General features: G+C 41.2%; 2 protein-coding genes across 10 annotated transcripts in view; one reads left to right on the top strand and one right to left on the bottom strand.

The window, feature by feature from the left end:
• PI4KA (phosphatidylinositol 4-kinase alpha) overlaps positions 1-365 on the bottom strand; it is a 95297-nt gene extending 94932 nt beyond the window's left edge. For 4 of the 5 annotated variants that reach the window (XM_027817302.3, XM_037878718.2, XM_043529770.1 and 1 more), the window contains exon 1: positions 80-315. In XM_027817302.3, the coding sequence (XP_027673103.2) occupies positions 80-220 (141 nt within the window). In that variant the 5' untranslated portion in view covers positions 221-315. Of the gene's footprint in view, positions 1-79 lie in introns of all 5 variants that reach the window. The other variant, XM_007054925.4, reaches the window with a different exon arrangement.
• SNAP29 (synaptosome associated protein 29) lies at positions 363-25589 on the top strand. 5 transcript variants are annotated; one of them, XM_037878720.2, is made up of 7 exons: positions 365-680; positions 1894-2281; positions 6544-6740; positions 8747-8832; positions 12688-12792; positions 14750-14935; positions 15929-19142. In XM_037878720.2, exons 2-6 carry the CDS (start codon positions 2033-2035, stop codon positions 14905-14907), a joined length of 795 nt encoding a protein of 264 aa, XP_037734648.1. In that variant the 5' UTR covers positions 365-680; positions 1894-2032; the 3' UTR covers positions 14908-14935; positions 15929-19142. The 5 variants fall into 5 exon arrangements, with proteins under 5 accessions (XP_043385707.1, XP_037734648.1, XP_037734649.1 ...); XM_037878721.2 differs by lacking the exon at positions 15929-19142 and adding an exon at positions 23884-25589 and having other exon boundaries at positions 426-680; XM_043529774.1 differs by lacking the exon at positions 365-680 and adding an exon at positions 735-1113.
• Positions 25590-27359: the final 1770 nt, after the last annotated feature.

Genomic DNA, 27359 nt, shown 5'->3' with positions numbered 1-27359 from the left:
CGGGACACGCCCTGGCGCCCCACCGGCAGGACACCTGCCGCCCCAAGGGGGATGGGAGGCGCAAAGGCGACCCCGTTACCTTCTCCAGGGGAGCGGGTCTCTGCACGGCCAGCGAGCGGGACAGCGACAGCACCGTGTTGAAGTAAAAGCCCCGCGAGGAGCCGGAGCCGCTTCCCCGCCCGGCAGACGCGGCAGGAGCCGCCACCGCCGGGGCCGACATGTTGCGGGCGCGCCGCAGGGCAGGGCGGAGCGCACCCGACGATGTTATCCTCTCCCTCGCTCCCTCACCGCTCCTCTCGCGAGCATCCCCCACTCCCCGCAGGAGCGCCGGGCTCCAATCAGGTAACACATATGGCGGCGCCTACGTTGACTTCACTTCCGGGCTGGGTACCCATCCTCTCACGGGCAATGGATTATCCCAACTCTCAAACCATACCCCCCACTCGAGTGCTGGAAATGGATTATCCTAGCCCCGGCCTGAAGGTTCCATAGCGGCCCGCTTCTCCGTCACAGACACGCACACACACACCCCCTCAACAGCGAGTCATGATAGTTTCTCCCAGCCGCTTCCCCTGCGCAGGGGGCAGCGATGGTTTAAGCCAGTAGTCACGGGGTGGAGGAGCCCGGCGGGTGCTGGCACCGCTCAGGCGGGCGTCGGGGTCGCTGGCGGGCGGCAGCTGGTGAGTGGGGACTGGCGCGCGCGGCGCGGCTCCGGCCCCGCAGCGCGGGAGCGAGGCCAGGAGGTCCCGGGGCCCCTCGGGGGAGCGGCTCGCTGGCCCCTGCGAGGGGCGGTGTCCCGGCTCCCCGCAGCGACAGGAGTGGGGGCGTCTCGGAGACGGAAGAGGCGTTGGGTTCCGCCGATGGGAGACGGGGGGGACCCCGCCGCGTCTGTCCGGGGCTCAGGCCCCCCCGCTCAGGCCCGGTCCCTAGCGGCGCGGGGCGAGGATACACCCACACCCCGGGGGCGGCCCGGTCCTGCGGAGTGTGTCCCCCTGCGGCGTCATGCCTGAGAGCGGCCCGCGGCGCGGCAGGGCGGGGGATCTGGGCCGCGACCGGGAAGCTGCCGAGGAGGAGGCTCTCCCATCTGCCCTGCGGCAGGCCCGGGAGGAGAAGGCAAGGGCTAGAGAGCAGGAGGCTCCATATGGGCGGGGGGGCTTTAGCTGTCTCGTATATCCATTAAAACGAGGGGTGAATGCCCGTGCAGCTGCAGTAGCTTTGTGTCTGGAATTACTTGAATGATTGTCGAAGGGGAATGCTGACTCCTTTCCCCGCCCTCCCCCTCCTCGCAACGGAGAGTTAAATCTACAGTGAATTGTCTAGTCTATTCCCTACAGCTTCCTATACTGCCTCCTCACCATAGTATCCGAGCACCCTGTAGTAATGTATTGAGCAACGTGACTAATATCTGTCATGTGTGGCTCATTCTTTCTCTCATCCTCTTTCCCAGGGGAAAATTAAATGTGCAGTGTAATGTTTTGTTTGATAAATGATACGTACGCTGTGCTGTGAGTAAGTATTAGCAAAAGCAATGTTAAATAAGTACCTGTGACGCTTGAAACAGAAGGTAGTGCGATCTATGATGGCTTGTAGATCCTGTGGGAGTCTGTTCCACAGTCTTGAACTAGCCCTTGAGAATTTGCAGTTGCCTGCACAGATGAGTTTTACCGTGCAATGGAGAGATCCATTGTGTCCCAGAAGCAGAGTTTGTTATACGGGGGGAAAAGAACTGAAATACCAAGATGCAATTTCCCACCCAGATATAAAAATGTATTTGCTCCTCTCTCCCTTATGTATCTTCTGTGGTTCATATCACAGCTTATATTTTTATACCTTAGTGAACAGTTTTTCTTAACTCAGTGTTCTAAAGATAAATAAAAACTGTTTCCTTTACAGGTAAAGATTTTTCATTCTGTTGCGGTTCAATCCCTCTGAACAATTGCTGTAGGCCCTGGGAATGCCCGTGTGACTCCAACCTCACTTTTCTCTAGTTTCACTCACGCTATAGCAAAGGGAGAAAACACACACTGGCATTATGTCATCTTACACAAAAAACTATAATCCCTTTGATGATGATGATGATGATGGTTTGAAGCCAGTCAAGTGGAACAATGGAAATGATATCTTTGATGACCCTACTGACAGGCAACATAGGGAGGCTACAAATAAACAGAGGTATCTTCAGCAGGAAGTTCTGAGGCGGGCTCAGGCCACAGAGGACAGCACTAATAGATCTCTTTCCCTTATTTATGAATCTGAGCAAATTGGAGTAGCCACATCAGAGGTAAGTTCTTAATGACCGTAATACTGGTTTTTTTCAAGATATAATCAAAACTTTACATAAGTGCCTTTTTGGTTTATTTAGTCACATTATTAAACTGACTCAGCAATGTTAACACTAAACATAAAGAGATCGGTAAGGCCCAGATCTTGTAAACGTGTGTGTAACTTTCCTCAGTAGAGTAGCATGAGGCTAAATGAGTGCATGATCAGGAGACAAGTTTGATTGTGATAATATTTTCATGCTGAGTGCCTTCAGTTTTTAACTAACCATATAAAAAAGGTCCATATTGGCCTACTGGTCTTATTAAATGTCTGAGTTGTCTACATAAACTTCAAAAACACCTGAAACCAGGAAAAAAATCTAGTTCAATACCTTAAAAAGCCTTAACTAAAAGTGCCTGCTGATATTTTGCATGCTGTCATGGTGAACTGCTTTATAAACTGTATTTCAGGGGATTTAAACTGAAAACTTTTAGAAGTCTTTTATCAAACACTCCTATTAGTTTATCTTGGTAGTCTGTAGAAACTGTTCATTGTTGCAGGGGCTGGGAGGTGATACTGGCAATGAAGCTGTTAGTTAATTTGTTTTTGTTTGTTTTTAAATCCAAGTAGCAGCTTCCTTGGCTGCCTTAAAGTCTTGAGGAGAGTGTATCTGAGTTCTCGCAATAAACCTTTCCTTTATAGGGTCTGATTAAGACTCTGATAACATTAATCTGATGTGTAACTGTATTTTCATAAAAATGCCAATTAAAAATTAGCAAAGCCTGTGTAGGTATTCTGTTACCACAATTGTTTAATGAAAATGATTGTTCTAACTGTGTAAAGTCTGATAGACCTTCTTTTTCCTGTTAAATTGTGGCCTGCAATTAATATAGCACACTATCCAATGTGTTCAGGCTCATCTCTGTTAATCATTTCCCTTAGTCTGATGGGGATGTTTCAGAATAGGTGATGATGAGACCTATTACAAATGTATCTAGAGTCACTCATTTGGTCTTCCGGGCTGCATCATCTGTTGAGGGAGGATGTTTGTTCAAATGGTAGTAATTGGTTTGCGTATATAATTCTGAGGGAATGCATAGACACAAGTCATATAATTGTCTATAATAACTTTCATGAGTAACTTTATTTAGATAGTAAACTCTTCAATATACGCACTTTGAGAGGTGGTAATAAATGTTCTCTAATAGTGGAAGGAAAAATCCAACCTTTATCACAAAACAGTTTGGTCTGTTACTGAAAATCTGAAAGAAATTTGCAGTGTAGGCCTGATTTAGTGTTAATGGTAGAGTCTGAATGGCACAGAACTGGTTGCTTGAGTGGGGAAACATAAAGTAAAAAGAGAGACTGCAAGACTGCTTATCTAAAATTTAGTAAATCTAGGAAAGAATATGGACAGCAGTTCTATTTTTCATTAATGCAACTGCAAGCAGATGGATTCTGGCTGATTATCTTTGATATTTCAATGTCTTAAACTGCATACCTGTGTGCTTTAGAATTTTAAAACTATAGGCTGTAGGAATCAGTTAATGCAGAAAAGACTCTTATAAGAAAATAGCACTAACATTTTTCTATCAGTGGATGCTTTCTGAATGACCTAGTGCAGACTATTCGTGTGAGAATGATACCCTTTGTTAGTGAAAATGTGGAACTGAAATAATTCTAACAGCATTACTTGCCTCACTTGTGTAGATTCTGCAATGGTAATCTCTTTTCATCTCTATACTTCCATGGTAAAATGTAACATACCTTAGCAAGGGCAGATAAAGGTGTTAAGACCTGATAAAAATGGTGACTAACAAGTTTCTAGATCTTGTTCACAATAGGTGGCAGGAAGTTGGCATTTCTTATTAAGAACTGTAGAGCTAATGAAGGCTACAGTTGCCTTGAGCTGGAGTTGGCAGTTATTGATTTTAGTGCCACAGGGCTAGACACCTTAGAAATATCTCAGGGAGAAAGAGGCACTTTTTTGTTCAAGCATGCCTGTTGCCTTCTTTGCATTTTTTGCTTTCTCTTTTATTGGTTCTCCTCCTCTTCCTGGAAGCTTTTAATCATCCTTTTTTACAATTGCCACCACCCTGAAATGTAATTGTCAAGTTCTTGTCACTTTTGTTTGCATGCATCTAATGCTGAAAACAAAATTAAATTAATAAGGAATCTTGTTTCCACTTTTCTACTGAGCTTGTATTAAGGAATAGGAAAGTGAAACTAATTCTGCTTCTCCATTTTCATGAAGCAATAAGAAGCAGTCCCTTTGGGTGGAGGGCCAGAGAGCTTAGCAAGATGCTGGTTTGATTACTGCTTACAACTGCAGGGTAAAGATTTACAAACATTTGTATTAACAGGTAGAGTGGTTCAAATCTGAACCATTTCTATTTGTCACTTTCATCTTCCACATTAGAAATAGCTGCATGCATAATTAAATGTGGTATGAGGCAGCATGGTCTAGTGGATATAACACTAGGCTGGTACCTAGGAGAGCTCTGTTCTGTTCTTGGCTCTGCCAGTGATCTGCTGTGTGATCTTGCCCAAGTCACTTCTTTTTGTGCCTCTGTTTTCCATCTACCCTTTGTCTCTTTTAGACTGTAATCTCTTCAGGGACTTCAAACAGTGCCTTGTGCAGTGGGCCTCAAGGTCAGCTGAGGCCTCTAGGCACTAGCATAAAAAATAATAAATAACAATTACATAAAGGAAAGTTAGAGCCTGGAGAACAATGGGTTTAAAATGTAAGAAAACTTACAGTATATTTATCCTTGATTCTTGTGAAAATCTCCCATTGACATTAATGAAAATTCTGCAGGTAGAATGAGAATAAGATAGCTTCTTAAATCTACATGTTTCAGAGTAACGACTATGTTAGTCTGTATCTGCAAAAAGAAAAGGAGTACTTGTGGCACCTTAGAGACTAACAAATTTATTTGAGCATAAGCTTTCATGAGCTACAGCTCACTTCATCGGATGCATGTAGTGGAAAATACAGTGGGGAGATTTTATATACACAGAGAACATGAAACAATGGGTGTTACCATACACACTGTAACGAGAGTGATCAGGTAAGGTGAGCTATTACCAGCGGGGGGCAGAGGGGACCTTTTGTAGTGATGATCAAGGTGGGCCATTTCCAGCAGTTGACAAGAGCGTGTGAGGAACAGTGGCGAAGGGAATAAACATGGGGAAATAGACGTCAAGAATTATAACATTCAAAAACCAGTCGGAGAACACTTCAATCTCTTTGGTCACTCAATTACAGACCTAAAAGTGGCAATTCTTCAACAAAAAAGCTTGAATAGAGACTGGGAGTGGATGTGTCATTACACAAAGTAAAACTATTTCCCCATGTTTATTTTCTCCCACCCCACTGTTCCTCACACGCTCTTGTCAACTGCTGGAAATGGCCCACCTTGATTATCACTAAAAAAGATCCATCTCTCCCCCTTCCTTCCCCCGCTCTCCTGCTGGTAATAGCTCACCTTACCTGATCACTCTTGTTACAGTGTGTATGGTAACACCATTGTTTCATGTTCTCTGTGTATATAAAATCTCCCCACTGTGTTTTCTACTGCATGCATCTGATGAAGTGAGCTGTAGCTCACGAAAGCTTATGCTCAAATAAATTTGTTAGTCTCTAAGGTGCCACAAGTACTCCTTCTCTTTTTGCAGATACAGACTAAGGTGGCTGCTACTCTGCTACTTCTGTAGCTCACGAAAGTTTATGCTCAAATAAACTTGTTAAATCTACATGTATTTCACAAATCTGTGGTATATAGTAGTAGTCAAAAAGGGGTGTTTAAGAGTTATTGATGGGCCAGGAAATTGAAATTTTATATAAAATTTCCACATATATAATATAAATTAGAGGAAAAAAGATAAGGTTACAAAATATTGGAAGTAGCATGTCATGGAGAGGGGTGAATATAACTTGTCCAGTAATCTAGACATATGTAAGCAAGGAGGGCTTAACTCAAATTTCAGGAAGGATTCAGTATTCTGGCTTCCTGTTTCCATCTAACTGGATCTCCTGAGTAAGAGCAATATCTTAAAGCTGTGACATTTCAAATGCATATACGATAAACAAAGAGGATCTTTCTTATGCTAAGGAGTCGTATAGCAATTCTATATAATTATCCATAAAACACAGCCCACTACAGACTGAAAAGGGGAAATGCAGCTTTTGAAATCTTATTCCTAAATGTTAAAACCATTGACATCACAATCTATCCCTTGACTTGACTAACTTCCATTTTTCTGTTAATTTCCCTTTAGGAACTTGTACGTCAGGGTGAGGCACTAAAGCGCACTGAACGAATGGTGGATAAAATGGACCAGGATTTAAAGATTAGTCAAAGACACATAAACAGCATTAAGAGTGTCTTCGGTGGTTTTGTAAACTACTTCAAATCGAAACCTCCAGAGACCAAGCCTGAGCAGAATGGAGCCCCTGAGTACCAAGGAAACAGCAGGTGAGTAGAAAGAGAATTTTAAGAGTGGTAGTGGTCAGTTGGAGTTGGCAGCAGAGGCGACGCATAGGTGGGGCATGTCGGGTTTTATTAATCCTTTTTCACAATTGCCATTGCCATAGATTGGCTTGCAGAGGAGGGAGAAAGGGCTCTATTGTTCCACTGCACCTGCCCCCAAGCACCCTTTACCCCTGTCCCTGGCAGCCCCATATGTAACACGCGGGGGGAGTCCCCTGGGCAAAGGAGACACGTGGGGTGGTCATGTGTCCTCCTCTTTCAATTGTGCCCCCCCCCCACCGTTCGCCCAGTATGGGGAGGCACGAGTCATCTATGGTTGGCAGGGAGACCTGCCTCTTAGCAGAGAAGTCTTGCAAACTGATCCCATGCACTGCAGGATGTAGACAAAAAGAACACTACTCCATCATGCCACCCCTATGGCTGGAATAGCTTTCTTGAGATGGTCTGCAAGGCCGCTATCCCCTTCTCTATTCCGATCCCTTCTTAAAATCTTCTACTTACACAATTTAGAAGTAGCCAACACATTTTAGTTTAAATAACATAACCTCCATTCTCCTTTATTCCATGCTGTGTACTAGCCTGAGTAATGGTCATCTTACTGACTTCTACTCTGTTGTGCTATGTCTGATATTGAACCCCAGTTCTGCTCTTGAGTCTGCATAGCCACTAGAGTCAGCACAGACCAGACTGCAGCGTTGAGGCTTTAGTTTGTAAGCTCCTCAGGTCAAGGACCAAGTATTTCATCTGTATTGTGATCCCCTAGCACATATTTCAGTACTCTATACTAATAAATATAAGCCTCTGGAATTTTGATCAAACCAGCATGCGTTTCTGCCCACTCAACATGAAAAGTCTTTTGATACTTAAATGGTCAATCAGTCAAATATTGCAAAAAATATTTGCAAAATAACTAGTTGGTTATATGTTAAAGGCAGCTAAATCTTTAATTTTCTAACTTGATTTCAAAATTTGAAAGAATGTTTTTAAGCCTTAGTCGTGGAAATTATATTGCTGTGAGTTTGTACTGGTACGTGCAGCTATATTTCATGGGGTAATAAGGACGTTAATATTCAAAGCATTTGAAGACAAAAGCGCTGAATCTGAGCTAAGTGTTTTTCGTGATCTCTAGAGAAAATCAGTATCACAGGATGGTAAGAAACTATATTAAATATGACTGGTCTAAAATTGAATAACTTTTATTCTGAAATGTTCCAATTTTTCAGTGACTTGTAATGGGAAAGCAGGTTCTTTCAATTGTATGTTCTAAACTTGCAAGATGGGGACTATTTTCTTCTCTGATGCTTTTGCTAAAATTTTTTTTTTCTTTTGTTTTGGTACTTGTGGTAAGAATAATTTCATATTATCTAGATAGTTTAATGAGAACTGTGTAGAGGTTTGTAGCTGTACAGCCTTGTAAATTTGTGTACCAGCTTTAAAAAAAAATAAATAAATACATTAGGAAATCCAGAGCTGGACCCCTGCCATAATCAAGCATACTGAAAAACTCCGTCCTATTTATCCTGTGGTCTTATACTCTTTCTCTTTCCAATTTACTAACAACTCTGAATAAAAACAAACAAAAGTTAAGCAAACTGACTTCTTAGAGCAGAACCATGTGACATTCACCTTCAGTGCAGCAATGTGTGAATAACACAGCAACATTGTATGTGTATTGTTGTTTCAGGGGAGAGGGCAGGTTACTGTACAGTATTTGGCTATATGTCTTGGCGAGTGCCTCTACTGGTAAAGACTGGGGGCTTGATTCTGTTCCCACAGAAGTTTATAAGAATTTTGCTGTTGACTTCAGTGGGAGCATGATTGAGCCCTGTAAGATTAAAAATGAATGTCAAGAGAAGGGGAACTGGTTCTAAGTAAGAAGCAATTCGCTATCCTTAAAGGAATTTGGGGCCTAATCCTATTCAGTCGTTACAGAATTCAACCAATGGGCACCAAGAATATTTCCTCTATTTTTTTTTTTTCTCTCTCACCAGATTAAAAGAAGCCATGGTCTTTAGTAAAGAACAGGAATCAAGGTACCAGGAGAGTCATCCAAATTTAAGGAAGCTGCGTAATTCTGGTTTGTTAATTTATTTGATGTTGCCTGTCACTTTGGGTGTACTTTACATAGCTTAGAGCTGTGTCTGTTTAGCCTTCCTGGAAAGAGTATCATCACATATAGACGCTAACAATAAAGAGGCTTGCAAGATTCAGCACCTTTCCTTCCTCATGCAGATGCAACCTAAGCAGTGTACAAGAACCTACCTAATGTTTTCAAGTATAGCCATATCCTGTGTATGTCAAATGATTAAAAATGGTTCAGAAGGAGCACTTTTGAACCCTGTGTTTCTACTGCTTTCAAACATGGCTGACTCCCTTATCAATATAGATGTAGCTAACCCTGGTCCAGGAGACACGTGTCTTATTCATACAAAATAGCATGTAGGCTTTTGTTCTTTCCCTAGCTTTTGTATTAAGCAAACTTCAGCTAATGTTGGTTGGTGCTGAATGGCCATAGCCTGCTTTAAATAAGGGCCCATTTTATAACTAGTCTTCATTTATATTTGTGAGGGTTAGAAAATACTGTTGTCTTTGAAATAGATCTATAAATAAAGCAACACTATACCTTACTGATCTAATGCATGCTGAAAATGTAACAATTGAGTATAATTGTGTGAGCTTGGTGTTTGGCACTTAAATGGTTAATTTCACCACTTCGCATTTACCCTGTTATATAGGGTGCAGAAATGATACTTCTGGCTCTGTATTGTTTGTCTGCCAACAGATTAGAGAGCTTCACTCTGAAAATAGCAAACCATTAATTTACAACAAGAAGGCTAGAAGCTTTTCAATTAATTAAAAAGAAACACAAAACTTGGAATTTCTTGTGTTAAAACGTCTAAATAGATCTCCACTGGCAACATATGGAAGCTGACCACTAGAAGGCACAAGAGCTTCCTTATGACTTGCCCGGAAGGGGCACTGTTCGGCTTTCGTGGCTTTGGCCCAGTTTTTTTCCCAGCTAAGTAGCAGAACGACAGAAAGCAACACGCATGACTTGTGGCACCTTAGAGACTAACAAATTTATTTGAGCATAAGCTTTCGTGAGCTACAGCTCACTTCATCGGATGCATGCAGTAGAAAAGAGTGGGGAAATTTTAAATACACAGAGAACATGAAACAATGGGTGTTACCATACACACTGTAACGAGAGTGATCAGGTAAGGCATCCGATGAAGTGAGCTGTAGCTCACGAAAGCTTATGCTCAAATAAATTGGTTAGTCTCTAAGGTGTCACAAGTACTCCTTTTCTTTTTGCGAATACAGACTAACACAGCTTCTACTCTGAAACCAGGTAAGGTGAGCTATTACTGGCGGAGGTGGGGGCGGGGAGCAGCCTTTTGTAGTGATAATCAAGCTGGGCCATTTCCAGCAGTTGACAAGAACATGTGAGGAACCGGGGGGGGGGGGGCTGGGGAGAGGCGGGGGGGGGAAGGGGAAGGGGAATAAACATGGGGAAATAGTTTTACTTTGTGTAATGACACATCCACTCCCAGTCTTTATTCAAGCCTAAGTTAATTGTTTGCAGTTTGCAAATTAATTCCAATTCAGCAGTCTCTCGTTGGCGTCTGTTTTTGAAGTTTTTTTGTTGAAGAATTGCCACTTTTAGGTCTGTAGTCGAGTGACCAAAGAGATTGAAGTGTTCTCCGACTGGTTTTTGAATGTTATAATTCTTGACGTCTGATTTGTATCTGTTTATTCTTTTACGTAGAGACTGTCCAGTTTGACCAATGTACATGGCAGAGGGGCATCGCTCGCACATGATGGCATATATCACATTGGTAGATGTGCAGGTGAACGAGCCTCTGATAGCATGGCTGATGTGATTAGGCCCTATGATGGTGTCCCCTGAATAGATATGTGGACTACAATCCACCGGTGATCTTCCTGAAAACACCATCTTAGCCACTATGGATGTAGAAGCCCTCTACACCAACATTCCACACAAAGATGGACTACAAGCCGTCAGGAACAGTATCCCCGATAATGTCACGGCAAACCTGGCGGCTGAACTTTGTCACTTTGTCCTCACTCATAACTATTTCACATTTGGGGACGATGTATACCTTCAAATCAGCAGCACTGCTGTGGGTACCCGCATGGCCCCATAGTATGCCAACGTTTTTATGGCTGACTTAGAACAGCGCTTCCTCAGCTCTCGTCCCCTAATGCCCCTACTCTACTCGCGCTACATTGATGACATCTTCATCATCTGGACCCATGGAAAAGAAGCCCTTGAGGAATTCCACCAGGATTTCAACAATTTCTATCCCACCATCAACCTCAGCTGGACCAGTCCACACAAGAGATCCACTTCCTGGACACTACGGTGCTAATAAGCGATGGTCACATAAACACCACCCTATATCGGAAACCTACTGACCGCTATTCCTACCTACATGCCTTCAGCTTTCATCCAGACCACACCACACGGTCCATTGTCTACAGCCAAGCTCTACGATACAACCGCATTTGCTCCAACCCCTCAGACAGAGACAAACACCTACAAGATCTCTATCAAGTGTTCTTACAACTACAATGCCCACCTGCTGAAGTGAAGAAACAGACTGACAGAGCCAGAAGAGTACCCAGAAGTTACCTACTACAGGACAGGCCCAACAAAGAAAATAACAGAACGTCACCGTCAGCCCCCAACTAAAACCTCTCCATCGCATCATCAAGGATCTACAACCTATCCTGAAGGACGACCCATCACTCCCACAGATCTTGGGAGACAGGCCAGTCCTTGCTTACAGACAGCCCCCCAACCTGAAGCATATACTCACCACAACCACACACCACACAACAAAAACACTAACCCAGGAACCTGTCCTTGCAACAAAGCCCATTGCCAACTGTGTCCACATGTCTATTCAGAGGACACCATCATAGGGCCTAATCACATCAGCCACACTGTCAGAGGCTCGTTCACCTGCACATCTACCAATGTGATATATGCCATCATGTGCCAGCAATGCCCCTCTGCCATGTACATTGGCCAAACTGGACAGTCTCTACGTAAAAGAATAAATAGACACAAATCAGACGTCAAGAATTATAACATTCAAAAACCAGTCGGAGAACACTTCAATCTCTTTGGTCACTCGACTACAGACCTAAAAGCAGCAATTCTTCAACAAAAAAACTTCAAAAACAGACTCCAACGAGAGACTGCTGAATTGGAATTAATTTGCAAACTGGACACAATTAACTTAGACTTGAATAGAGACTGGGAGTGGATGTGTCATTACACGAAGTAAAACTATTTCCCCATGGGTATTTCCCCCCACCCCACTGTTCCTCACAGGGTCTTGTCAACTGCTGGAAATGGCCCACCTTGATTATCACTACAAAAGGTGTTTTTTGTTTGTTTGGTTTGTTTTGTTTTTGCCCTCCCCTCCCCCCGCTGGTAATAGCTCACCTTACCTGATCACTCTTACAATGTGTATGAACACCCATTGTTTCATGTTCTCTGTGTATATAAAATCTCCCCACTGTGTTTTCTACTGCATGCATCTGATGAAGTGAGCTGTAGCTCACGAAAGTTATGCTCAAATAAATTTGTTAGTCTCTAAGGTGCCACAAGTACTCCTTTTCTTTTTGCAGATACAGACTAAGGTGGCTGCTACTCCGAAACCTGACACATAACTTTAGTTACTGCTTTAATTTACAACCAGGAAATCCACTTGCAAACATGGATTTCTGCATATCGTAAAGCCAGACCTATTGATAGTGATGTTGGATTGAATCTATTCGGTCTCACTGACAGAGTCAGATGACAGAAAGCCAGCTGTCAGTCAGCTAGAGCAATTCTTAATAGTTCTGAATCGTTTGTTTGTTTATGAGGACTAAAAATGTCTTATGTTGTTAACAGATTACGATTTCAGTGGAACCAATTCAGAATCTTCTGTCCAACCCGATGTTTATCCAAAGAATCAACATCTCCGAGCTTACCACCAGAAAATTGACAGCAACTTGGGTGAGTTAGAAATTGAAGCTATGTGACTTAACATGATTTCCATATCTTGCTATTTATAGCCTGAGAGAATTCAGAGCAGTCTGTTCCCAACTAGCTGTGTCCTTAAAACTTTGCGTTTAGTTCATACACAGACCTTTGATTATAAAAGCTCCTCTGTGTATGCAGTTTCTGTTTCAAAAGCTTCCGCCTGGTAGATCTGCTACATGCTTTAGGCCAGTCTTCATGATTAAGTCCCATCATGTTTCACACATACTATGAATTTAGTAGTCCACTTCTTGTCCAAAATGGATTTTGACCAGATGGCGGACTGTTGTAGGACAGAAGACACAGTTTAGTAATAGATCTGAGTTAAAAATGCTTTTAATGTAAAACCAGCTATAGATTGAAACTGGCTAAGATTATTGCAATAATATAAATCTGTATGGAAGCTAACATCTGCAATGGGGTATCCCTGCTGGGTCTCAGTATTTTCTTTTCTCTGTGCTCCTATGGCTTTTGTTTCAATATTGGACTCCACTGAGACAAAAACAATTATTCAAAGATGTTTTGGTTACTGAACTGCTGAACAATATATTTTTTAAAGAAAACCACACCACAGTTATCCTAAAACTTTTTAACCTGATACCAATTGCCACTTTGCGTAATTTAAATATCTTGCCTTTGACTACATCAAAATAATATCTGCTGCATGTTTAACCAGTCACTGTGCAGACATTCCTAGGCAACATCTCCAAATGGATGGAACAGGGTCAAGCAGGATCATCCAGCTATGCTGAAAAAGCACATTGCTGGGTATTACTGATGATGATACCAGTAAGGAAATATCCATTTTAGCATTTAAATATCAAAAATATGAATACCATAGTCTCCTGTAATGTAGAAAGTACCATTTATTTTGCATAGTATGTTTGGTTTATGTGAATGTCAGTAGTGCATCAGTTTGGATTCTGAAGCCTTCGTAAACAAATGCTTAAAACTTTATTTTAATGAGCTTAAAGTTCTGAAGAAAATGGAAAAAATTGGAAGGAATGAAATCCTTAAGGTGTGGATTTTTTCCTCTTTCTGCATATGTTAGTACTTCTGAAGAAAATACAATCGTAATCTGTTTTATTCTGTATAAAATGCCTCTGTATGCCTCTTGTCTGCTCTGTCTGACCTGGAAAGAGTGATATGGAAGAAAACAAATACGTGAAGAATCAGGATGCTGAGCCATAAGTGTTACGATAGATATAACAACTGTTCTACTCCCACTCCATTCTGAACTTGTTAGTTTCCAAAACATTGATGCCAGCCAATTGTGCAGTAGACTTCTTTTCTGCAGCTAACTACTTCAAAGAACACATTCTAGGATATAGGAACAAATAAACCTGTTCATCCACATTAAACAAACTTGTACCTTATGGAAGGAAATGCTCTAAAAATCCATGTACAGAAAGGGGGTGTATTGCAAGGATTGGAGCTTTATAGAATTAACCGTTTTTACGCCTGTGTATTTTGATCTTTCTTGATAATATCAGTTTAAAGAACAAACTGTGTTGAGAGACTGCTCATGTTAGGGTGTCAAATGTACAGAGGCAAGAAAAAATATATATCCATCCTTAAAGTAAAGGGAGAAAGTTAACATGTCTAAATATATTTTAGACCCGACAAATACGTTAGTTTATAAAGATCAAATTTAGTTTTCACCATTTATTGTGTCTTTTACTTTACAGTGTACTCACTTTGAGCAACGAAAACTGATAAGTCACTTTTCTGGTACTAATGCACTGCCAGTGTTATAACATTTGTATTGCAAATATTGTAGGGGGATAGTTAAGCAGCTTTCACTGACACTTGGTTTAATTTAAGGTTTTGGGGGAAATTGGGGGAATTTTGACAGCACCCATTTAAATGGCACCCTATATCTTGTAATTCCTGCTGTTTTGAACCTTCATACTCCCTCTCTCTCCATTGGCAGATGACATGTCTTCTGGGCTTGGCCGTCTGAAAAACCTGGCTCTGGGTCTGCAGACAGAAATTGATGAGCAGGATGACATTCTTGACCGGCTAACCGGAAAAGTAGACAAACTGGATGTCAATATTACAAGCACTGAAAGAAAAGTCCGACAACTGTAAAGACTTCTCAGAAATTCTTTCCTTCAGTGTAAGATCTTCCTGGGTGTTTATCTTGCTGGGGGTTTCCTTTGTTTTTTTGTTGTAAATCTTGGACAATATCCATTTCTTACTTTGTCAGTGGCTTAGCTTCATTAAAATTGCAGAATCTTAAGTGCAGCATAGGATCTTAAAACACTTCTTAATATATACATATGTGTACATTGGACAGCACATCTTTCTGCATCTGGTTGCAATCCTTCACTCTGGATTCCTGCTCATTTATATTATGTGCCATGTGCATATAGGAATTTTCAGTCTACATGTTTCAATGCCCTTATCCTTAGAACTGTGGCAAAGAAAATAACTAAATTTTGCACCTGTTTTGCAAGGAATTGTTTAAGAATTTAAAAATAGCTATATATAAACATACAGATTACCAGCTGTAAAAATAATTCTGAATGCTATCCCCTAGCATTTCTGTGTTCGCTCCTAGGGAATCTCAGAGGTTTCCAAACAACTGGAATAGCTGTCAAATGTGAAATGCAATGATGCTGCTACTAAAACTGTGTTGGTCCCCTTCTGCCTAGGGGGGAAGAGATGCTGCATGCTCAAAAATCCTCCACTGATGGTAATGGTTGTCCTTTATGTGCTGCTTTTTGCCAGCCAACTGAGTAGGTGGCTATTTGAACAGCAGCATCTCTCCTAAAAATGGAGATTTGGACTAGTATTTCAATTTTAAAAATTTTAATTTTTTCAAATAGGAAAGGTGGAGTGGGGGAGTTCATGCCATAGTCTTATGTGATAACTATTTCTTCCACCCACAACACCATTGTTGAGAAATTAAACTTGCACCTATACCTACATGCTCTCCAGCTTTCTGGCTTTGCAGTTTTTAGTTCCTACAGATGACAAATGTTTTAATTATTTCCAGTTTTCAAAATCCAAACTGGAATCCACCTACTAGTTTTTTGTTGTGTTTTTTTTTTTCCCCCTTATGTCTTTGTAAATAACACTGTTAAACAAAACTTATTTTATTCTACAGCTGTGGGAAGGTAACAACCAAACGATCATCATCTATCTGCCTGGTTGGTGACGTCTCTAAAACGAGCCGATAATAACAATTCAGATCTTACTGGACAAGTGTCCATATCGCAAAATTCACCACTACATTTGACAGTAAGAACCTAGTTGGCAGTTCCAGCAGAGAGGCCAGCAAATTAAAACCCTGGTCACTGCAGCTGGTCCCTCCAGATTGTCCTGGCACATCGATGAGCACTGTGGAGAAGCTTGCATTGCATAGAGCTGCCTATGCTGCATGGTGTGCTGATAAATGGAAAACTTTGGTGTCTAGGTCTGTTGATTCAGCACCTTTCATAATCGCTAAATTCACACATTTTTCCCTTTTTTAAAAAAAGGCTTGTTCAAACACTTAAAAATCCCATCTTCTGACTTGGTGTGAACATACTCCCTCTGGCGCATAAAGGACTTAGAACAAGAGGGTTGAAAATTCTCTATACAGTCTGTGTAGGAAAGTAAAGCATTAAATCATCTGAACTTCCTTGCTGTTGGGGGCAATGTTACTGGAAAATAACTCCTCTAGTGCTCCTGGCAATTACATTTCTCTGATGTGAAACCATTTGAAAACTAGTGTATGCTGCATGCTGCCCTGCTGGTGTCACAAATATCACTTTGCAAAGAAAGTGGCTGCCACCAGCAGGAAACACACAGGTGCCAATTATGAGAGTATTCTGCCATAGATCTTCATTACCTTTTAATTTTCTTGTTATCTCCCACCTGAAAGTTTGAAAAAGCCTGTTACTACCTACACATCTTCTGCCCTTGTGTATACATACCATTACTAGCGCTTTTTCCCCATTGCCAGGGTATTCATGAGTGATTAGCTGTCTCATTTTAATGTTAAGGCATTTATTTAGAAAGTAACATATCTTGAACTTGTAAAAAGCTGAAAGCATGTGAGGGGAAGGAAGACTGAAACGTTTGTCCTACCTACCTTTGATGGCTTATTTAAGTACTCGTCAGAAAAAATAGCGGTTGGAGGGGGGAAGTGCTTTGTTTTCTTGCTATAGGAACTTCCAGAACACAGTGCTGATTGACAGAGGCATCTTTCTTTTCTGGGTCCAAGCTGTGTGTCTGTATTCTATCCCAAGTTTAAAAATTGTGGAAAATTCCACTACCAGTTAGTAACACGATTAACTTATTTGAAATCTGCCTTCACGTGTATATGCTTACCCCACAACTAGACTTTTCCTAAAATAAGACCTTGGTAATCAGTGTGCAGGCTGAATAGTTTTCTCCATTGAGTTGTAGCTAATGGAGAAGAAATGTAGCTAGAAGATCCAGCTATGTGGTCATGTATGTTGAAAAACGAGAGGAAGATGAGACTTGGATACGAACAGTGATGGCAATAGATTTGTTAGTTTAACAGGGATGCCTTTCTGACATAATTTAGTTTAAGAAGAAATAGAAGAATTTATTTCACAAAACAGACCAGACTTTTTTTAATAATGTAGTTTTATCAGCCTTGCTAAAAGCTGCTTGTGTCCTTAGGGGAGATCTTTGCTATAAGAAATCTACTTTGGCTTTTAAAACATTTTGATCATTACACATTTCAAATCAGAACTCAGAATTACGTGGGAGTTCTACAAAGGCCTAATTTCTCATCTCTTTACTCAACCCCGTTCACCCTTGCCAGTCGGTGACATCTGCTATTTCCTCATTGTTTACGGGCTTCCTGCTCTACTAACTTCTGTGGTCCTGTTTTAAAGGATTGCTTTCCACATTCGGGCTCTTTTGTGGGGATGACAGTTGTGTTTAAGCATAAATTAAAATCTGCTGCAAGCCGAACTCCTTTCCTAGCTTTCATAGAAAATGCTTTACACTGTCTGCTGCTAAAAAACATAAAATGTTCACAATGGGAAGAGAGCAATGCTGTGTTTTGTAATACAGTGATGAAACTCTTGCTGATTAAAAACTATTTTGCAAAAAGAGGAAATAACTGAAAAGCTGACTTTTTTCTTTCTTTCCTAGAAATTTCTGCCTTCCCATGCTGCTGAAGGCTTAATTTTTGTAACTAGTCTTTTAGATCCTGTCTAAAATACCATTTCATCTTTCTTTCAGGTACCATTGAGAAACTTATCCTCTCGTGTTGGCTTAAGCTTTTTAAAAATGATTCTGCAAGCTTACCCTTGAGTGCCAGTTCAACCAGCTATTCTGCTTAAGTGTGCCTGTTAGCAGGGTAGCTCCCTTTCTTTACAGCAGAGCATCACTGGTGATACTGTAGACTAGGCAACGTTTAATGGCTTGAGTGGCAGTTAGTGTTAAATATCTAAATAAGGTTGCAAAAACTTCTATGCAGGCATCTTTACAAAGTAAGACAGGCTCCCTCATAGGAAGATTTATTTCTTTAAATGAGGTTAGGGGTATTACAATTCAGAATTTTTTTCTTTCTGACCACAGATTTGACAATAAACAACCCTCTTTTAAAAAATTAAATGTGGCTATTGGTTTGTAATAAATTGTACCTATAAAACTGTTCTTGAGCATTGAACCAAAACTGCACTAAATAACCTAGGGCAGCCAAGATATAGGCTCTAAGGCCCAGTTCTTGCACTGGGAACTGCACGGGCTGAGTCTGACTGAAATCACTGGGGCTCTGCCTGGGCACAGGGCTCTGCATGGTACTCCATGCAGGATCGTGGCCTACGACTTTGTGTGTGCATACAGAATGTCTAGAAGAAACTCTTTGGCTGTATTGAGGCTACTGTATTTAGATTGTATGCAAACAGTACTCTGAAAATTTAGCTTGTTTGTCTAAAATTTCAGTTTTTTACATGATTGAAATGTAAAATATTTTGCTGTCTAATAGCTTTTGTGAATGTTCACCTTATGTAAAACTAAGAAATAGAAAATACTTTTTCCAGCCATTCAGCCTTCAAAACAAACTGACTTTTGTCGTTCCTTTTACATGGATACGTCCATAGGAAAGAGAATGATTTTGGCTTTGAAATTTGTGTGACATCAGCATTACAGGTAGTGATGATTTGACTACAGAACTGGCTTTTTTTTAAATAGTAACATACACCACACAGATTTAATACTTTTTTTTTTTTATACAAGCAAAATTGAAGTCTGTCTTTCTTTAATGAAGGATTAAACTGGATTATAATTCAGCAATTTAAGATGTCAAATGGAATCTATATTGAATGGTGAGATGCTTAATAAAGGTGCTTATTGTACATGAAGACTTGTTGCATTTTATTTCCAGGGTGAAAGTATCGTTACCAGATGCTGGAAACCATCAAAGTATAATGATTGGATTTTTTCCAGTAAAAGTATATTCTTTAACTGAGGATATTTCCATTATAAATAAAATCCTGTCCACTCCCAAAAGTTGCTATAGTGTGGTGTCATTCTTAGGAGCTACAACTCTGGAAGGAGATGCTTTAGCAAATCATGTAACTTCACCAGTCATTTGCTGCTGAACGACAACCCTTAATACTATATAGGAAAACTAGGATTTCCAATGCATGGGCCTGTTGGGATTGCTGTGACTGGTAGCAGATGTTTTTGAGAGTGGGGTGAAAGAGTTGAATTTCTGCCTGATCCTGTGGTGGTCACTTTACACCCTGAATCTTGGGGTTTGGCATGCCCTCAATTAACATGCATAGCTTTAATTGTTGGTAATAAAATGTAGACTTTATTTCAAAACATCAAAATCCTGCCACAGTATTTGACTCTAGCAGTGAATATCACAGGTTGGCTACATTCTGTGTAAGGGACAACGCTTAGAGAATAAGGCAATCAAATTATGCAGTGTGCTGCAAGCTTTAAACCAGCAGGAATGTAGTTTAGCGCATGGTCCCCAGTCTGGTCATACCAGTATTTTCCAAGGTGCCTGTAACCATGGTGGTGATAGTACTTGTGTTTGGGGAGAGTAATGTGGTGTTTGGAAATCTCTGTATGATAGGGATTTAAATACCTCAGTGCAAGTTAGTGCCACAGGAAAGAGCCTTTGAAGGTCTTATTGCAAGAAATTCTCAGTAGAAATGAGGAGCTAGTTCTTAGAGGAATCAGAATGGTGCTTAGAATTGAAGTATCTACTGCAATTCTAGCTGCCACTTGTGTCCCTCAGCATGGATCTCCTACAAGTAGGAGGTGAGAGCCCCTCTCCTCCCACCTAGTAAATGGGGCAGACAATTCCTAAGGAGTACAGCAGAGATGTTGGAGAGAAGTTAGAAGCACTCTGTACTCTAGTCTCTTCTGGGTCTCAGCTCACTGTACTTATGTGCAAACTTAATTCTAGCAATTGTGGAAAAAATCTATCTGGCTTCATGTGAAGATACGAGGGTATTTTCTTTATGGCTAGCCAGGTATTTTCTCCCTTTTATGCTCTCTTAAAGGGTTTCCTTGACCACAACTGAATCCTTGGCTTTCTTGGAAGTGAGAAAGGGAAAGGGAGGTGAAGGAGAGATGCTCATGCAGTTATGTAGGCAAAAAAATGGAATGATTGTCCTTTTTGGAAGAAACAGATACCCTAACCTCCGCTGTCTGTCTCTTTTCCTCCCCGCCGCTCCTTCTTCTTTCTCGTCCTCCACAACCCCTTTCTCCCCCCTTCCACCACACAAACCTCCAGGAAGGAGGGAATTCTCCCATTTTTCATTTCCTTCAGTGTGCCTTTTCCCCAAGGGAACAAAAGATTTATAGAATCCTGGGGCTGAAAGAAAGGTACAGTTGGCCCCAAAATAAGATGGCTCCCAAACTATTACTAGGAAGCTGTCTAGATGTCTCACTAGGGGCAGGGGTTGTCTAAATACAATAACTTGGTAGCTCTGCACCAGCTATAAAGAGCCTAGCTGGAAAACAATCAGGCTGTGACTACACCAGAGACCAAGTGGACGTCCCTAGCAAACAGATTCCCATTGCTGTGCATTGATGCCTCGTGGGAGAACTGACCTCATTGACATCCTAATTCTGTTTTTCTTGGTTTGTATAGCTTTTTTAATTTAGTTTATTTGTAAATATGATTTTCCTGTTTATGGAAAATCAGTTCTATCCAAAGATGAGCCCAGCACTCTATATAAGCAGGTTACATTCTGCCTCCAACAGTGTTTGGTTGGTCTTGTCAGTGCGCCTGGCATCCTTCTGTTTTTCACAGCAATTGGGGCAACAGAGATGTGATATGTGCTACTGAGACTGTCATAAATATAAAGGGAAGGGTAATCACCTTTAAAAGCCCTCCTGGCCAGAGGAAAAATCCTTTCATCTGTAAAGGGTTAAGAAGCTAAAGGTAACCTCACTGGCGCCTGACCAAAATGACCAATGAGGAGACAAGATACTTTCAAAAGCTGGGAGGAGGGAGAAAAACAAAGGGTCTGTGTCTGTCTGTGTGATGCTTTTGCCGGGGACAGAACAGGAATGGAGTCTTAGAATTTAGTAAGTAATCTAGCTAGATATGCGTTAGACTATGATTTCTTTAAATGGCTGAGAAAATAGCTGTGCTGAATAGAATGAATATTCCTGTCTGTGTGTCTTTTTTGTAACTTAAGGTTTTGCCTAGAGGGATTCTCTATGTTTTGAATCTAATTACCCTGTAAGGTATTTACCATCCTGATTTTACAGAGGTGATTCTTTTTACTGTTTCTTCTATTAAAATGTTTCTTTTCAAGAATTGAATGCTTTTTTCATTGTTCTAAGATCCAAGGGTTTGGGTCTGTGGTCACCTATGCAAATTGGTGAGGATTTTTACCAAACCTTCCCCAGGAAGTGGGGTGCAAGGGTTGGGAGGATTTGGGGGGGAAAGATGTTTCCAAACGACGCTTTCCTAATAAAAATAAACCCAGATAAATGTTTGGTGGTGGCAGTGGAAGTCCAAGGGCAAAGGGTAAAATAGTTTGTACCTTGGGGAAGTTTTAACCTAAGCTGGTAAAAGTAAACTTAAGAGGTTTTCATGCAGGTCCCCACATCTATACCCTAGAGTTCAGACTGGGGAAGGATCCTTGACAGAGACACTTTGGGTTTCTTTTTCCTTCATTGTGGCAAGGAAGGGATTTGGAGAGGGGTTGGAATTTATAAATAACGTAACCAAAATGTCCATTGTCCCTAGAATGTGCTGGACATTGCCTTAAGAGTTTATAATCTACATAAACAACATGCATGCACGCAGCAGTAGGTGAAAGAGAGGATGTTGCATGAGATGTTTTGAAACTCTCATTTAAAAATGTTTATCGTTTGCCTTTATTTATATAAAGCTGTACCCAGACTTGTTATCAGATGTGTTTAAGTAAAACAGAGAAGGATTAATGTTTATGTATTTTGTTTTTGTTTCACCAATACCAATCTATTTACTCCCTTCCTATGGTCATTTTAATTCTGTATTCTCCTCCTCTAACTTAATCCTGTCCCTATACCCCACTTTCCCTTCCCCGTGTCTCGGCACTGGGATCCTTAACTTTCCCCCCAGCTTCCTCCCTATTCCTCCATCCCAGTATTTATCTCCTTCCTTTCATTGTACCTACCCACCTTACCCCAGTGGAAAAGAAAGGGGTTCTGCTGATTGTTGATAAGTAGACCTCTCTTCCCTTTGCCCCTCCCTTGAGTCCAAATTCTTCTCAGCCCAGGTAGTGGGCTGGAATTCAGGAGACATGGGGTTCAGATCCTGGTTCTGTCAGTTTCTTTGTGTAACCTTGGACAAATCCTGTGCCTTAATTCCCTTTCTGTAAAATGGGGATTGTAATATTCCCCTATTTCACAGGGGTCGTGTCAGGTTCAATTAACCTATGATCGGGAGGTGCTTGGATGCTATTGTGATGGGGGCCATAGCTAGCTAGAAAGCTGTCCATGCTAGATGCTGATCTGTTATTGGTTGGATTGATCCCTTCTCGATGAGCCCTGTGCTGTTTTAGCTCATTGAACAGTTGGTGGTTGGGTTGTGGTGTCTGGGGGGGAAAAGTTCTTCAGCCACAATTGCTGCCGAGCTGTTCTTTTGAGGCAGACCAATACTGTAGTGGTGCTTTCATCACAAGCTGAAAGCAAAGGAGATGAAGATGATTCACAAATGCTTAGAAACTCTGGCTACACTGGCTTTCCTAGCATTTCTAGGTTAGCATTTCTGGAGAGGCATTTCCTTTCAACAATCTCCATAAGCTAAATAAACGATTTAAAAAAAAATGTTTGTTTTACTGATCTGCATCTAAACTGTACATTTCCCACTCCAGCTAGTGTGCTCCAGTGCTGGGTTTACGTTGGCAAGCTCTCAGGAGCCTGAAGGTTTCACATGTGTCCAAGGGAGGTGAGCATAACCCCTCCCCATATGTAGCACATGGTTTCAGCTGAAACCTTAGGCTTCTACCAGGCAATAACAAAGCCCACTCTGGTTAAGATGGAATAATGCTCTGTTCTGGACTGTGCCCTTTTAACAGAGATGAAGGAGGCAGCAACCTATCACCCTAATTCAGCAAGGCATGTGCCTAACTTTCACCATGTGGATAGTACAATACAAGTCAATGGGGTTATTCGCATCCTTAGTCAGACACATGGTTACATACTTGCTGAGTCACTCAGGACCTGTGTGTGTTGGTATCTTGGAGCATCTTCAATAATTTCAAAGGAAACTTTTTTCTCCCCCAGGCTTGGTGGGTGTCAGTACTGTGGAGACAGTTCTTGTGAGAACATATTTTTGTTGTTTTTTGACCTTTTGTGGTTCTCTTTCATATAATGGAATTTGAACAGTTCAAAGATTTGGACTGAAACTTGAGAAGCTTTGTGAAATTGTTGAGTACTTTTGTTGGGGCTGTATATAAAATGAGATGTCTTAGCAGAGAAAAGAGATTCATTCTTGAGATATATCTTACCCTCTTTCTGTGATGATTTTTAAACTATTCAGTCAGCCATTGGCCATGTACTATCATAGCCCTACCTGACTTTGTTTTATTCTGAATTTCATCAACTGCTTTCCCATTTTGATATCTCTTTCTGCAGTATATCATGACTGGAGTGTTGTCAAATAATGAAGGAGCTGGGAGAGAACAGCCAAGAGGGATAACTTGAAAATTTGCTGACAAGAAGCAATTAAAGGCAATGTTGGGATATAGTGAAAGATGGAAAATGATGAAACTCGCCAGAAGTATCAAAATAAATATCAGCTACCGTCGTGTCTCTGAAGTGAATTTCTCTGGTGCTTTGCACAGCTATCATCAAAATAAAACAGATGGACTGTGAAATGTGTGAGCAGACTGACAAATTGGAGTCTGATCTTCAGGAACGTGTCCATATTGATGTTCAAAATATCTTTTCCCTAAAATAAGGAGATTAAAAGCATCTATGCACTCTCATATTTTTATAATACAGAGCAGAAAAGTTAGCCTCAATGTAGGTCAAATATAACTGAAAACAATTTTGCTTGTAATATATGATCGTGAGTAGATATGAGCAGACAATGACAGCTGAGACAAGCACTTTAGTACATACTAGCTTATTTCTTCCTAACACAGTAAATGAAAGGATAACATTCCCATGAGACTAACCAAGTAACCCACGCTAGTCAACTGAGGGCCACATTGGCAATTTGCCAGGTTCATGAGGGCCCAGCAAGTTGTACAAAATGGATCATATTGCATCTGCCTCATTTTTAAGATTATGATGTTGGTCAGGATGGAACAGAGCATTCTGGGATCTGTAGCCTTGACTGACTGTCCTCATTTGTAATACAAGGATAAATTCAGGCTCTGTTTTAAGTCTGTGAGCTGTATTTTGCCATCCCTGTTTTAATCCAAGGGTAGAATGGGTTTAAAAGTGCAATAAACTTCCCCTCCCCAATTCCCAGGAAATTACCTCTGTTCTTTCTCTTTGTGAATGAGTATGGTCAATCACAGCCCAGGCTTTGCTCACTTCACTACCTAATCAAGGCTTACCAGTATGTAGTAACTAGAAGTAGCAGTCAAACTGTCAGGAGCCACATCTTAAGCAGGGCCATTCGTGTTCAGGGTTGCTAGAAGAAGATCTGGATGTTATTGAGGTATCTTTGGGAGGACCCATGAAAATAATTTATTCTAAAAATAACTATCCGTGTCAAAATTAATTTCCTCCTTTCACACACCCCTTCTCCTCTTCAAAGGCAACCAAATATCAGTTTAAGAACGGAGGCTCCCTAGTAGAATAGGAAGAATTGTTTACTACTAACAGTTAAATTTCAGCCTTCATAAAATGAAAATAAGCAGAGCCTGACACAAAACGGAGCAGATTCATTTCTGACACTGGCTACACAATTTCACTTGATGCAGTTGTTTTTTTTTTCATATGCTCACATTAAGATATTGTTGAATCAGAGAGTGATGTGTGGAAGGTCATAACAGAACAGATGGAATTCTGAAAGGTCAAAGTCGGACTCAAGAACATTTTCTCCCCACTTTCCTTTCGCTCTTGAGTGCGGCACGGCTCAGTGCTGACAGATGGTGGCTCAACTGCAAGCCGCCTCACCAGAGGACCTATGTAAAATCTTTAGGGCTGTCGATTAATCGCAGTTAATTCATACGATTAACTCAAAAATTAATCGCGGTTAAAAAAAATTAATTGCAATTAATTGCAGTTTTAATTGCACTGTTAACAATAGAATTCTAACGGAAATGCATTAAATATTTTTGGATGTTTTTCTACATTTTCAAATATATTGATTTCAATTACAACACAGAATACAAAGTGTCCAGTGCTCACTTTTTTATATTATTTTCAATTACTAATATTTGCACTCTAAAAATGATAAAAGAAATAGTATTTCTCATTTCACCTCATACAAGTACTGTAGTGTAATATCTTTAGTGTGAAAGTGCAACTTACAAATGTACATTTTTTGCTGTTGTTGTTACATAACTGCACTTGAAAACAAAACAATGTAAAACTTTAAGAGCAGGGGTGGCCAACCTGTGGCTCCGGAGCCACATGCAGCTCTTCAGAGGTTAATATGCGGCTCCTTGCATAGGCGCCAACTCCAGGGCTGGAGCTAGAGGTGCCAACTTTCCAGTGTGCCGGCGGGTGCTCACTGCTCAACCCCTGGCTCTGCCTCAGGCCCCACCCCCACTCCACTCCTTCCCCTGAGTCTGCTGCACCCTTGCTCCACTTCCTCCCCCTGGCCCGAGCCTCCTGCGCACCACAAAACAGCTGATTTTGGTGGGTTGGAGGCGCAGGGATGGAGGGTTAGGGGCTGATCGGCGGTGCTGCTGGTGGGTGGGAAACACTGGATGGGGAGAGCTGATGCGGGGCTGCTGACGTGTTACTGTGTCTCTTTGGCAATGCACATTGTTAAATTCTGGCTCCTTCTCAGGCTCAGGTTGGCCACCCCTGCTTTAGAGCCTACAAGTCCACTCAGTCCTACTTCTCATTCAGCCAATCACGAAGACTAACAAGTTTGTTTGTATTTACGGGACATAATGCTGTCTGCTTATTATTTGCAATGTCACCTGAAAGTGAGAACAGGCATTTGCATGGCACTTTTGCAGCTGGCATTGCAAGGTATTTACATGCCAGATACGCTAAACATTCGTATGCACCTTAATGCTTTGGCCACCATTCCAGAGGACATGCTTCCATGCTGATGACGCTTGTTAAAAAAAAAAAATCAGTTAATTACATTTGTGAACTCTTTGGGGGAGAATTGTATGTCTCATGCTCTGCTTTACCTGAATTCTACCATATAGTTCATGTTTTAGCAGTCTCAGATGATGACCCAGCACATGTTGTTTGTTTTAAGAACATTTTCACTGCAGATCTGACAAAACGCAAAGAAGGTACCAATGTGAGATTTCTAAAGATAGCGATGGCACTGGACCCAAGGTTTAAGAATCGGAAGTGCCTTCCTAAATCTGAGAGGGACGAGGTGTGGAGCATGCTTTCAGAAGTCTTAAAAAAGCAGCACTTTGATACAGAAACTACAGAACCCAAACCACCAAAAGAGAAAATAAGCCTTCTGCTGGGTGGTATCCGACTCAGATGATGAAAATGAACATGCGTCGGTCTGCACTGCTTTGGATCGTTATCGAGCAGAACTCATCATCAGAATGGACGCATGTCCTCTGGAATGGTGTTTGAAGCATGAAGGGACATATGAATCTTTAGTGCATTTGGCACATAAATATCTTGTGACACTGGCTACAACAATGCCATGTGAACGCCTGTTCTCACTTTCAGGTGACGTAAACAAGAAGCAGACAGCATTATTTCCTGCAAACGTAAACAAACTTGTTTGAGTGATTGGCTTAACAAGAAGTATGACTGAGTGGACTTGTAGGCTCTAAAGTTTTACATTTTAATTTTTGAATGTAGGTTTTTTTAACCAAATTCTACATTTGTAAATTCATCTTTCATGATAAAGAGATTGCACTATAGTACTTGTATTAAGTGAACTGATAAATACTATTTCTTTTGTTTTATATAGGGCAAATATTTGTAATCAAAAATAAATT

Source organism: Chelonia mydas, chromosome 15 (assembly GCF_015237465.2).
Source record: "Chelonia mydas isolate rCheMyd1 chromosome 15, rCheMyd1.pri.v2, whole genome shotgun sequence".
Lineage (NCBI taxonomy): Eukaryota > Metazoa > Chordata > Testudines > Cheloniidae > Chelonia > Chelonia mydas.
This window is presented reverse-complemented; position numbering and strand designations above follow the sequence as displayed.